This window comes from Zootermopsis nevadensis, unplaced genomic scaffold, assembly GCF_977971745.1.
Source record: "Zootermopsis nevadensis isolate Lab colony 2312 unplaced genomic scaffold, Znev_1.0 Znev_ptg000011l, whole genome shotgun sequence".
In the NCBI taxonomy this organism is placed as follows: domain Eukaryota; kingdom Metazoa; phylum Arthropoda; class Insecta; order Blattodea; family Termopsidae; genus Zootermopsis; species Zootermopsis nevadensis.
Genome location: NW_028259143.1, coordinates 417,041 through 430,990, shown reverse-complemented (window position 1 = coordinate 430,990; position 13,950 = coordinate 417,041). Strand labels below are relative to the sequence as shown.

Below are 13,950 nucleotides of genomic sequence, written 5' to 3'. Positions count from 1 at the left end.
CAAAGAATCAACTTGTTCTCTTGCGTCCGGTTTGCTCGTTCTCGTCCTGAGCCTCCATGCCGTATAAGTCACCTGCTCAGTCTTATTAACCCCTCTGGTATATGCAGGCGATGTGAGAAATGACGTAGACTATCTCTTACTTTTAAGAAATGGAAAGTCTCCTTGTAAAACCAGCTTACATGAATATGATTTGAGGTTCTGGGTTGTAGCGCCGTTTAGTCTGGCAGACGTTTGCCGACGTTTCAGAGGTTGTTGCTGTTTCCATCATCAGGGACCACTGAAATATGGTGGAGTCAGCAAACGTCGGTACACTTCTGCTAGACTACACGCAATACAACCCAGAAGACAGCCATCTTTGGTCTCGCCTCCGCGAGAACATCAAATCCTACTGCAAGAAATGTTTTAATGGCTTACGACGAGCCGTGTTTGGAGTTCGTCGTCCCTGGAAGGAAATAGACGGCTCGAAATTTGAAGTTCCCACGGCCTTGAAGACGTCGATGTTGGTTTTCTGGCTTGTGGATTCACCGCTGACAAAGTAACTAAACGAAACTAAAATGTACTTTAATGCCTTGTTAATTTGCCGTCGATTTTACAGGATTCAGTTCCGTAGTTTCTCCCTTCGCAGTTCGGGAAGAGAATCCAGGATGAACATTCTCCTTCTTTCAGCCACGCACGGGCTCGCCCGGTCTCTGTATTTGCATACCGTTCTGCAAGTCATAAGAATGCATCATTCAACACATGGCGCTCGTTGAAATTAACAGCCAAATTACGGGCCTTTGTTGTCTGTCGCTGGAGACACATTCCTCTCGAGATAAACGCATTTGTGTGGGTTTCTGATCTGAAGTGGCTTCTGTTTGTGTGTGACAAAGACGTGGCCAACGTACCACCACGCACGGTTTATAAACCACGTAACTAGGAAAGGAATGCCACTTATCGATATTGATCGTCTGCTTGTAAAGCCCTGAAGATGGAGGCGATATGTTCCTCCGAAACATTGTTCGACTTTCTAAATCTGAATTCAGTTCCGTATGATACATGACGGCGATGTTCCAGACCCGTCAGTGCTACATTCTTTTCTGTTGGTAAAAAAAAATGCTTCCTCAATTTGATACAAGCTCACCCCTGACATACAAAGCATCGCTCACAGAGGTACGTGTGTGAGTTTAAAAATCTAGGGCAGTGAAGATATAAAAAACTGCAAGTAAGGATGCGTCGTGTCATTCCATCGGTCACGAATGTCACGTTGATACACGCGGTCTGCCTTATGACCGAATCGGACGTCATCCGACAATCGGGAAAGTATCGTGGAGGCTGCCCCCCCCCCCCCCCCCCCACATTGGGCCACGAGGTTCCCCGTGGAGTTGCCCTAAATACCTGCCTCGTTATTACTTATAATGACCACGGTCTTTGATAGTTCAGTTTCTGGCCGTGTTCTCGACTGACAAATGCGACGTTTAGCTTCGCCGTGTCCGAAAGTACGTCCTTCTGCACGCGCACATCAACGCGATAACCACGGATTTTTATTAAATTTGGTATTGGTAAGTTTTACTTAAATTTGTGGGCACGTGGGAATTTTGAGTCGTGTTTTCGTCACACCTCGAAGTGTTATGTGTTAGACTGTAATGTAAATACAAATGCTGTTTGCAGTGACTGGAAGTGGACGGGTTTTAAAACAAATTTGAGAACTTTGTAAAATGTACGTTATAAATAGCCATGGGGCAACGTAGTCGAAAGGTTCAGTGTCATTAAACAGCCCCTTTTTTCTTATCTTGTTTCCTGCAGTTTCCAGTTTTGTGCGCAGAACGAAAGTGTGATTTGTGCGTTGTCTTAAATTAATGTAACCTGTTTTCAAGGTAATGTTTAGGAAATGCCACTTTTGTGATTAGCTGCCACTTACGAAGAACTTCAGGTTCCGTAAATTTGGTACGGAATATGCCGAAATCTCCGAGACCCGGCGATGCCACGTGAACAGCACGTAAATACGTTCGCGTTCATTTGTAACAGTTAGCGAAACAATTTAGCGAACTCTGTAATACGTTTTATGTTTTCAGACTTTAGACATAGCAAGTGAACTGTAACGCCTTGTGAAATGGTGTAACAAGTGCTGTATGATGAGAAGAATGAGGGGTTCTGCTAATTTGACAGCTGTTTGCTTGAAGCCACAACACGTTTTAAGAACACGTAATTGTAAAAAGGTCATTGTTTGTCGGTATTGGATCGGACTTTGAATAGCCTATTCAACAATTTCGAACAGTTACATGAATTTCTAAAATTACCTAAAAAGTTAATAAAATAAAAAATGTTCGAAAATGCTTAAAATTAATAATTTTCAAATTTGTTCACAATTCTGAAAAATTTAAAAATTTCGAAAATGTTCAAAGTTCATTAAAATTCTGAAAATTTCAACAACAAATTTCAGAATTTTGCAAAGCTGTAAAACTACAAAATCAGCTGAAATTCCCCCAGAAATTAAAAAAATTTAAAATTGAAGTTTCATAGACTCCACGCGAGTCGAGGCGGCTTTGCTCGGTCGGTGTAGTGACTCCGCTCGTCCTGAAAGGACTTTCAAGCACTTGGGTATTAAGAACGCTTATTGAAATTCGATCCGTGTTCGTTGGTCGTGTCAGCCATTTATAGGGGCAATATTTGTGTTGCCCTTTGAGGCAAACAACTTTGTTGTAGTCCATTCCTGGAGCAGCTACAAAAGCGATCGTGAAGCAAAGTAGTTCCTTACATAACAACCGTTTCAGCCGTGTTAAAAGTAGAACGTCTTCCTGGTGTCGGCCGTTAAATAAGCAGACCCATCAATTCTTTAGTAAGTCCGTACACGGAACAGAGTCGTCTTTTTAACTAAATTGTCGCTCTAGTGGTCAAGAAACTTCCCGCCTTTTACAGAACCAAAAAGTCCTTTCCTGTGTTCATTTTGTGCCGCGAACCTTCCATTGCAGTGGCTTTATTCATCTCTTCTGCACAGACCGCCATTTCTATTCTCCAAACAAATTCATATTTTACCAACGTTAATGGTGTTTTGGAGTTTGTTAAAATGTCACAAACTGTGTTCTTGCTTATGTCATTGTGATATGTTGTGATGGTGCTGATGATGCGGTGGTGCTTTGTGAACGGGTAAACACAGAAGGAGTCTCCGATTCGTCATTATCGATCCGATATCGAGGGTTTGGTCTTAAGAAGCGTCATCTTTGCTCAGGTTTTCAGCGCTCTGGAATTTTTGCTGAATAATTCTGTATACATCTTGGGTGTTGCAACCATAAGTGGGTTCTTCAGAATTTGCCATTAAAAGTCACGATTATGTAATGATGAGACAGCAAGCAGAATGTTTACTTATTTGTAGAACCTTATAGCCTATCTTACGTACTTGACAGGGGAATTGAATGCTCAGAGCGTAATTTCCCAATTCAAGTATCCGTATTTAAGTGTCCTTATCTACTTATGGCAGTTTTTTTCCTCAAAGTCAGATCTCACCACAATCATGCTTATTTTCCTCGTGTATTTCAGTGTCCAAACACCAAACACTGAAGCTGTCTAAGTCAGCTTATTAGCTCGTGTAATGCCGTGCGTTCATTATTCCTTCTTCACAGGTCGACGTATTGTAACAGAGACGTGGGTGTATTTGTACATTCATGCATCGAGCGAGGTTCAAACCCGCAGTCCAATATCGTACGTGATCAAAATGTAGACGGTGGACCAATAACGGGAATTTAAGCTAAATTGTTGCTCTCGACGACGTTGGGTGGGTGCCCCTGTACACGCCGCAACTTCGCTGCATGGCCCCCTCAGAGGCAGAGAGAGCGTGATGTGGAAGGAACTTTATGAATATAACAACGTGGCAACCCTGCGATCTCTCTTGTTGCAGTGCAGTGGTTGGCAGAGTCGTCTCAGAAAACCGGTGTAGTTGATGGCTGGTGGAACTGGCTTACCAAGGAGTCAAGCGGGAGACGTTGGCTGCCAGTGAAGGTGGCAACAGAAGGGATTTGTTAGCGGGCCGGTCGGGCCTCGTGTTTTCGTGTGTTGTGTTTGGTTTCGACTGGTGTGATGCTGGCATGGCGGGTGTCACCCGGACAGACAAGAAGTCCGCCGGTGGTGGAGGAGGACCCTTCACGTTCATGAGAAGTCGCGGTAGCGTCCGGAAAGAAGTGAAGAGACAGCAGAGGTGAGTGACGTGTGATCGTAGTCGACTACGAGGAGGAAAGTCTGAGGCTCGTACTTCCCTATTGGCGTTGTAACGGTCAGCTGATTACATAAACGTAATTAGTTGATCTGTCGCGCATTGTCTCGCAAGTGCCGATGAATACGTACTAATTACTGTAGAAAGATAAATTTGTTTTAAAGTTCAACAGACTTACAGTGGCGTTGCTCTGTTGAATTTAATTTTGTTTTGTCTTATGGAATTTTTTGCTGGAAAAATTAAGATTTATGAGTAAATTTCCCCTCACACACACGTCATTGCATGAAAATTGCAATTTTGAGAAGAATCTGTTTCATCAACTTATCATCACGCCACGTTTAGACGTACGCTGACTTACGTTCAATTACACTTGTAACTGTTTGAACCCCATACTCGTTGGTTCAGAGCTGACTGAGCCTGCGTCATATTCTTTATTGGTAACTTTTATATATTTCCTTTATGAAGTTATAATTTTTTGAGTCAAGTTGATGAATGTCCTGTCAGCGGCAGACCACAAAATTGAATATGACATTCGCATTCGGCAGCCGTAAATTAAATGTCTGCGCTGAATAGAACTGTCTGTCAGTGGATTGGTGAGTGAGTGGGCCTGTTGAAGACGCTTCTGCGGAGAAAGGCACGAGGTCGCAGATTAGGCGTTAGGTCACCTTTCGGATAATGAGGGGACCTAATGCACCTAAATTGTGTAGGATCTGTAGCGAACACTTCAGCAGCCTTTACCAACAAAATTCCGAGACAGAATTAAACTTTTAAAAATATTTTTTGATTTTATTGTATATTGCTTGCTCTATATGCAACGTATCTGGCAGATGAGAAATGCATACAAAATTGTATTAGACGCACTGAATGGAAGAGAGAACTTGCAAGACTTAGATGTAGATGAAAAGAAAAAACTAAGATTGGTTTAAAAATGGGATGTGATTGTATGTACTTGATTAAACTGGCTCAGGACGGGCTCCACTGGCGAGCCTCGTGAACCCGTGGGTTCCATAAAAGACGGAGAAGTGTGTCTGAGCGACTATCAGCTTGTCAAGAACTCTGATCCGCTTCGTTGCATAAGAAACCTTTGTCACTTGCGGATAATGCCGAGTTTCTGGGTGAGTGAAGGAAAAATAAGTACCACGTTTTTTAAATAAACGCTCGTTTCTTGGCTTCTTGTATTGTCGTCTGTAAGTGATCGCAGTGGTACTTCAATTATCGTCTGATGACGAAGTGATGTAACACGCGATTGCATTGCAGTCGGTAACACAGCAGGCCCACCGATGACCCGGGACACACAGGCGTGAAACTTGTATTTCTTAACGGTCTCGCTCAGCGTGTGACCTGCTGGAGTTCCCTTTGTTCAACGACGCACTTCGTAGCTGGTGTTGAAGGTTGTTGTCACTTGGAATTATTAGAGGGCCAAATAAAGCATGTAACACGAGTGGGAGAGATGAAAAATGCTGATAGAATTTTAGCAGGGAAGCCTAAATTTATTGAGCTGCAAGTAGGAGTGTTCGTTGTGTGCAGTTGAGGTCAGATTTGAACCTGTCATTAGCTGAATACGATGGCTGATTGGCCTTTCCCGTCTGAATAATTTATAAGTCGAACACGTGTCTTCGAGACTTCATAGTAATAGACCCTAAGCAGCGTCTAATTGTGTGAAGAAATGCTCTGCTTACGAATCACGTGAGTTGGCTGTGCAGCGATTGCTTAAAGCAGTGATTATTTTCCTGCATACAAACTCGGCCGCGCGTGTAATAGCCGTAAATACCCTTTGTTATTATTTGTGCACTCTTTTCAAATATTTTTTGAAGGCGGCTGAAGTCATGAAGTTATCGATGGACGCGTATGGCAGTCGCGTTCAGTAGATCTGCGTGCGGTGCGTGGATGAATTTTGCGCAGTGCCGACGCTGGTGCGGCCATTACTCTACACATCGCGGGGAATCGTTTGAATAGAAGGAAATCTGGAAGGACCGTAAGAAAGAATGAAAAACCCCGTCCAGTGTCGTTGTCTGGGATTTGATCCAGTGACCAGTCGAATGCAAGGCGAACACATTCTTGCCGTTTTTATGTTTTAAACTCTGTCTCCTCATCTTCTCCACCCCGGTTCTTTTGTTTTTGCGACTGTGGCGAAACATGCAGCCATTGGGTATGCAGAAGACAAATGCCAACCTCCCTCTCCCTATTTTAATCTAGAGCCTGTACAGTCTAAATCTGCGATCGTTAGAAAACGTTTTCTAAACATAGCCTGCATATATGTTCGTTACCTAGAAACATCAGCGTCGAAGAAAGGAACTTTGTTGAACACAGCAATTAGCCACGCGTACGCCACCGAGTATGTGAGCCCACAGTCCGCCTGTAAATCGTGTTCGTATTGGGATTTAACCTGCAGTCCCATAAGATCTGGATCTCGTGGCAAGTGGCAGCCGTGAACTTGTACAGTCAGCGCATGAGCTCCTTGAGGGGATCCAACTTTTCTCGAGTTGTATCACAGCGGTTCTCACTTCCATTTCGCCGATGGCCATTAAGTGCGGTCAGATCGCTCTCCGTTCAGTCGCTACGGCATATTCCGAGCTGTTTGTTACGTCGTAGCAGCGGGCAGCTGCCGGAACCCGCATCTCGAAGGCACTTAAAATTAATAGCAGCAACGATCTCTCATGGGCCACGTCTGAGTCTAACAGCAGAACCCGAACGTTCTACTCCGATGACGCCATTGCCCGTCACTGGAGAGGATCCCGGACCAATTCCGATTCTCACAAATTTTCGTACTGTCGACGTAATGACCACTGTGCATTGTGTGAAGTATGGTAAATATATGCGACGCTCGTGGTTTTACGTCATGCTGACAGATTTGTGTGCTTTTTGTCTCAAGATGAGTGGCCCGCGGTTGAGACCGAACTGGGGACCGTTTAAATACCGGGCTGGGCCCTTGGTTTGAACCCAGCTGTCGCCACTAATCCCAAAAGTTCCCTCTGCTGGCACCTTGGTGATGTTTATGAAAAAAATACTTATAGGCTTCAAGTTGAGAATATCACCATCGATGCGATGTTAAAGTGAAATTGGTCTCTTGCTGTCCGTAATACCCATGCTCATAACTGAATCGCGGACAAGCAGCTACAGATGCGAAAGACGAACTCAACTTCTTTCGGGACCCTGCAAGGAACCTGTGAGCGTCGTCCTGTTTCGTTGCCAGTAAAATTATCTGCGTCTTTAAATCCCCATACGAATCTTAAGTCGTGTTTATTTTCTTAAATATTTTCCCAAGGAGTCAGTAAGCCGGATTTTCAAGATAAATCAGACCCAGTGCAGGCGCGTAACTCCGTACATTAACACGTCTTTAAAGGTACGTAAGTTTTAAGGTCAGTGGCGTAATAAACAAGTAACAAGACTGAACACGGAAAATGTGCCCCCCAGCAGACGTTTCTTAATCTCCCGAGGTCAGGATCGCTGATCACTTTTTGAAGTTATTTTAAAATGTGAGTGACGTGATTACTGCATCACTTCTGTATGACAAGCTGTTATTAGCTCAGCTTGTCAGAAAATTCTCCTTCTGCAAGACCCGGGTTTTCTCTGTTTCTGAAGCAGAGGAACGCGTTACAAGCTCGGACATCCTGGTCATCTGATTCCTGTAATGTTATCCACCAAAATGCCAATTTTTCTCAGATGCATTTCTCGTTTCTCATGCGTGCGACACAACGGCCTTACTAAAGTACTGTGCGTCAGTCGGTAAAGAAGCTGGTTGCGTTGATATTGGTCGCGCACAGCATCACTCTGGGCCTCACAGAGTGTCCGATCTGAGGGAACAGCCCCCTCCCTCCTTAAATATTACCTGGGCACCCGACTGCCGTCCTGTGCAAACAAACACACCTTTCCCCGACCCCGAGATGCATTTGTGTGCTTTGTTTGCCGGTACTTTTTACTTCCAGACGTCGCCTCGAGACTTGTACGCCTTCCCAGACGGCTTGATATTTCGAGAAAAGTAAGTTCTGAGTAATGTCGCCCTTGAAATAAATTAAAATTAATAAAACTTACTCATTTTATGGAAGCGCGAAGTTAGTGAAATCATGAAGACGTAAGTGAAAATGTGTCAAGCAGGGGACCTCCAGTCCTTGATTTAATCTGACAAGTCTTACGAACGAGAATTGATCTGAAATTCGAGTGTCAACATAATCTAATGTAGAATACGCTCTTCTCTCATTATATAAATCCTTCAGAATACGTTAAGTTTCCTTATAATGTGTTTTATAGGGTTTTTTTAATCATGACGTTCCGCTAGCTGCATATATATTTTAACGCTGAAATTAATTTTTTACTTTGTGAACAAAATTTCTATAAAATACAAAATATCTCATCGTTATTTTACGCTCCTGTCGCCAGAATGCATTAAGGACACGGTTTGCCTTCATGAGGGTCAGAAAAGTCCGTTATCTAAGGCGGCGCTGATTATGTCAGCCGGTAAAACGGAACCATCTACGCTTGGTGAGTCTGCAACACTTTCTTTAAGCTTTGTGGCTGTAGGCGAGTAAAATATCACGCATTTCTGCGTATGTGGATTCGTTCCGGCGCCGTTAGCTGGAATTACCATACGATTTCGGTCCCTAAGGCAAGCATCGCCTTCATTGGCCCCGGGTAAAACCGATTAATGTTCGGGATAAACTGTCTGGAAGGCCAGGCAGCCTGCTGTTTTCACATTCCCTGTTTCGCACGGGGGGGGGGGGGGGCTGCTTCTGATCTGACTTTTGTGACGTAATGAACCCTGGGGGTTCCGTCAGGTACGTTGAATCTCTTGGCTAGCTGGTCGACTATCAGCTTTTCAGGAAGGGCTTCGCTGTGTGGTGTAGGTTATAATGCCGAGACGTAGTCGTAAATAAGCGTTCACGAACGTGATGTTTGTTCAGATCAGACGTCGTCAGTGGCCAGCGCGGTTTTGAAACGGATCAGAGTCGGATTAAGGAGAAAACAGAGCAGTGCGAGAATTCTTCGCGAGTGTTTCCGAAGTTTGCCTGCGAACTCGAAATGGCCGCAGTAGACGGGGTCTTCGGCAGTAAATTCTGTTCACTTCTTGCCGTTGATCCGGTTCAATCAAGTTTTATTCCTGCTCTCTTTTTTCTTTCTTTCTTTCCTTCTTTCTTTTTCGTGAGCGTAGTCGAGGCGAGTCCTTGGTTCGTTCCATTTGTTTCTTTTCTTCGCTACCAGCTGCATTAACGGCAGCCAGTACGAACCGAAGGTCCCTCACCTTTCTGTAGCTTGCGGGAGTCAAGTCACGCAGGGCTACCAACATCTACTCTCTCAAGTCCATGCACTTGGACATACGAACACGCCATCTCATTTCAGTTATGTTTTACAAATGGGATTTTAGGTAGACTCCGAATTTTATTATCATAAGCCTTTTCGTGTTTATCCCGTCTTTTTCTCTCCCTACTACATTGCGTTACGTAACTACTAACTGATTCCATGTACCAGAGTATTTTTTGTGAATCTGATAGTTTCCGAGCTGGTAAGAATATGTTTCTGTCCTTTCGACCTTCCTCTGGGTCCAGTCCTGAGTTCGCAACGGCCGGGTGCAATCCACAGTTTCTGTAAGGTCCGTTTTGAGTCTCCCAAGTGGCCCTGCCCCTCCCCAATCCCTTCCTATGGAATGTGGCGGGGAGTACGAACTGTGGACTTCCACGTTATGCAGCCTTTTCCTTCCTCTCTCTTAGTCCAAATATTCTGTTCGTCCTCCTATTCTCAAACACTTTCCCATTTATTTTACTCTCGGCGTGAAATACCGAGCTTTGCACCCATACGAAACAGCAGTGAGACTGAATAGTTTCGTGAGGATCGTTTTCATTTGATACCGCCGATGTCTGTTGACATTTGACCCCAGTTACCGAAACTTTGGACCTCAAACACACGCTCTTCAGTTTCTCACTAACGTTTGTCCGAAATATCGCCCTAGAGAATGTGAGTACTGCCTAATTTATTTCGTGGTTTTCCTCAAAACGTTAGAGTTAGTAACTCCGTATTTAATAAAACTACAGATTCATTCAAAATATCTGCCCTTATTATCACTCTCATATGACGCTGTATAACCCCTGCAGTTGATACAACTTCATGCAATAACCTACATATCCGGTGGTGTTTCCGTGTTGGTGGGTCAACTGCAGTGTCCACGGCGTCCGCCTGGAAGGGCAGGGAGGCAGTTCCTGCTGTGTTACCGTATCACGTGGTTCAAGGTACTTTCTTTTCCATCCTTGACTCTTTGTCCTTGATATTTCAACCAGAACTCAACACCCCCCCCCCCCCCCCCCCACCGCAAGAGGCATTACGAAGACAAAAACAAAAAAGTTTCAGAAGATGGCTGTCTCCTGGGATGTTGCGCTGTGGAGTCTGGTAGATATTGACGTGAGTTTCAGAGGAGCCTGGAGGTTCCGTCGTCGTCCTGATGACGGAGGCAGAAAAAATCTCTGAAACGTCTGCCTCTTTCTACACGCCGCAACATTCCAGAAGACTGTCATCAAACTCGCGGCCTTGAGAACCTGAAATGCAGTTTCCCCACTTGAATGCAGTCCACACCCGCGGACTCTGTTTGTATATCCGTTTTGATATTATCCTCCGTCTACGCGTGTGTCTTCACGTCATCTCGTTAATTTAGGTTTCCCGAACTAACATTTTATATTGCCCTCGTCTTCCGTTTCAGAGCTGCACAGAATCTTGAAATCATTTTGCGAGGTCGCCTGAATCCAATCTGAGTACGGACTTTTTCCGCTGTTTACGTCATCTCCTGTAACCGAGTGCTGAACTAGTAACTTGCAGCCATTTTGTGTGCAGCTTCGCGGTTCTCTGTTCGTGATAGTCATGTTTCGCCAGCAGCGATCTTATTTCGATTTCTTTTATTATTTCCGTCAGAAACGACTCAATTATAATTAAGTTATTGTTAAAGGAAACAATAAAAACCCTATAATTACCCTCATATCCTTGTTCATCATCGGAGGCCTTGCGGGCAGCATACAAGGAAGGCTGAGACCTCCCGATAACCAGTTTTTCCTCTGGTGTTTCTTATCTACGGAAGGGTTCCAGAACACTCTGTACTGAGACAATATTTGCGTTTTACCTGAACGTCTTTCAGTTTGTCCGTGTCCCTCCGCCAGTAACATTCCTGCCTCAGTGGTGTATCGATTGGTTCAGTGCCCTGGCCTAATATTTAAAATGTCCCAACCATCGCCGTCCGTTCATGGTTTTCGGACCAAAATTATGCGTGCCTGTCTTATCTTTCCAGAATTGTTTACCGTGATGATATTTTAATCATTAATCTCAGATCTTTGCTTTCACTCTGTGATATTACCTTAGGATTAAGGGCCCTATTTCCTTCTTATGATTTATTTGGGAGACCTGAGAAGGAAATATTCTGCTACAAGCGAATTATCTTTTTTTCATTTATTTATTTGTGAGTTTAACGACGGTGTCAGTAGCTCAGACCATATTGCGTTAGAATAATTTTTATATTTGCTGTCTTTGGTCTAATAAATAGTCCGAGTGCTTTGTCCTTGAGCGGATGAATACAATATTCCGATTTCCTTCAACTTGAATTTCATTTCTTTTCTGAACACATCTTATATGTTTATTAAAAGGCTTCTCCGTATTCACTATAAACAAAATATTGTCTTTCGTTGCTTAATGCATGTAAATATGTGCGTTCGTATTGAAGATAAACAAAGCAGAACGCACTCTGTGAGCACAAACAAGAAGCACTATTAACATATGAAAACAGCGAGAGGTGGGGGGGGGGGACGTGCAACCGCGCATGTTTGGTCGGAGACACGGAATCACAGACCAAACGTTTGTGCAATGTATTTTGCATCATCTGTCGCGGAAATGGTGCGCCTCTACTGTGGCGCCGACGGTCGAACTGGCGCCTGCCTGAATGAGCAGGACCGAAACATAAACATAGATTTTTTGAAGGTCGGCATTAGCCTAGGCTGCAGCGACGAGGTGTCACACTCTCGCCTGCCGTCGCATGCACCGAGGGAGACGCGGGTGACAGGCCCACCACGTGGCGCGACGGTGTAAGTGTTCTCGCGAACATCCATTACGCTGGGGCCCCCAGTTTATACGCGTTTGTTTTATGATCTTCACTTAACTACGTGCTTTGTTGTCCTAAACCATTTAAAACGCACTGCTAACTACATGGTGTGCCAAAAGATGTATACACATTATAATACTGAATGTTGACATTTTTATGAATCAGCTGAGCCACGAAGCCAACGGTGGTCATTCTATGCACCTGAATTGGATTCGCTAATTCACGAAGTACCGATGCTGACGTCCGTAATGGTTTGGTTTATTAAAATGTCTTTATTTAATTAACTGAATGTGTGTATATATTTTTTTTGAGACGCCCTGTATAAGTTCCACTTGTCTTTACAGTAAGTACCTCTGAATTTACCTGCTGAGTGTGTTTACAGTTTCGTACGATTCTTAGACTAAACAGTGTTTGTTTCCCGGAACAATATCAACCGATTGATCGTTGTTATGGCAACGGGTGGATTAAAATTTAAACGTGCGATGACTTATATAATACGATAATATTACGTTCTGTCGTACTTTTAAGAGGCTAGCCGATTCTAGTCGTAGGCAGGATAAGACCGATGACGAACAACGACATTTTTCGATGCATGAGAAATGCTTACGTTCCAGTTAAAGACAATCGAAAATTCCGAAATCACATTCCTCGAGCTTGGGCAACACTTCGCTAGCACCCAGTCAGTCAGTCAGTCAGTCAGCTGTGACGGCAGAAATTGTCTCTTGGCAAACGTAAACCGACTTCAGGTTGTGTGAACGCTGGGATGTGTACATGCCAAGAATTCAACATCCTGACTGGGCGACTTGGGTGTGCCGTGTCGTATTTTTCGATTATCACTTCAGATGTGAAGCTTCCTGTCTCTCCCAACTCAACAATAGAACAAAACCACACGTACCTTATCTTTATGCCCGTTTCTCATTGGCTCCCCTGTTTTAAACACTTTTCAGAAACCATCACGTATTTTTTAAAGCTATTCGTGAACGGACCTGCTCTACGCTCATTCTGTTATTCAGACATTTTAGAAATCTGGTAACGTCTTGGAAGGATTAGTATTTGATGTCATGCCTTAATCATTCAAAGACTAGTGGTATCTATTTGTACCACGAACTTTAATATCCATCAATTCTGTACTTTGCTCCCAGTGTATTTACGTGTTTCGTATGATTCTCACTGTAAACAGCGATCATGAACTAATGCATCTTTGTAATGGTGAAGTGTTGTGTTTTCTTTGCGGTACGGGCTGAATCTTTAAATATTATTTATTGAACTTCAGGCTTCAAAAGGTTAAATATTAAATAACTCTTATCGTAGTTCACAGTCACTTCGAGGTCTTTCCTCATGGAGCACGTACACACACACACAAACAATCTCAGCTGAGTTACCACCCACGATTATCATTTTGCACTGACCTTCCTGTACTGGATCACCGCGGGCCCTGTAGCCAGGTGGGGCCCCTTTTCATTGTACTGAGGTTAATTACATGTTGGGAGTGTCCGCCATTACGGACTGAGTTATTTCGATGCCACGGGGGTGGATTTCTCTACCACATTATTGGAAGAATATTAAGCGCCTACCTGCCGTTGATCGTGACAGTACTTTCTGCATCTCTGAACATTTTTCTTTACAAATAACGGAATGCTTTTAAGCTTGTTTAAAAGATTATATTTCAAGCTGGCGCTATTTATGAGAGACAATTCGTTGT

The 13,950-nt window shown here is 43.8% G+C and overlaps 1 protein-coding gene across 2 annotated transcripts in view; it reads left to right on the top strand.

The window, feature by feature from the left end:
* The window catches only part of Shrm (shroom), a 109,708-nt gene that overhangs the window by 4,351 nt on the left and 91,407 nt on the right, over window positions 1–13,950 (top strand). For both annotated transcript variants that reach the window (XM_022081117.2, XM_022081116.2), the window contains exon 2: window positions 3,872–4,168. In XM_022081117.2, the coding sequence (XP_021936809.1) occupies window positions 4,059–4,168 (110 nt within the window). In that variant the 5' untranslated portion in view covers window positions 3,872–4,058. The remainder of the gene's footprint in view (window positions 1–3,871; window positions 4,169–13,950) is intronic.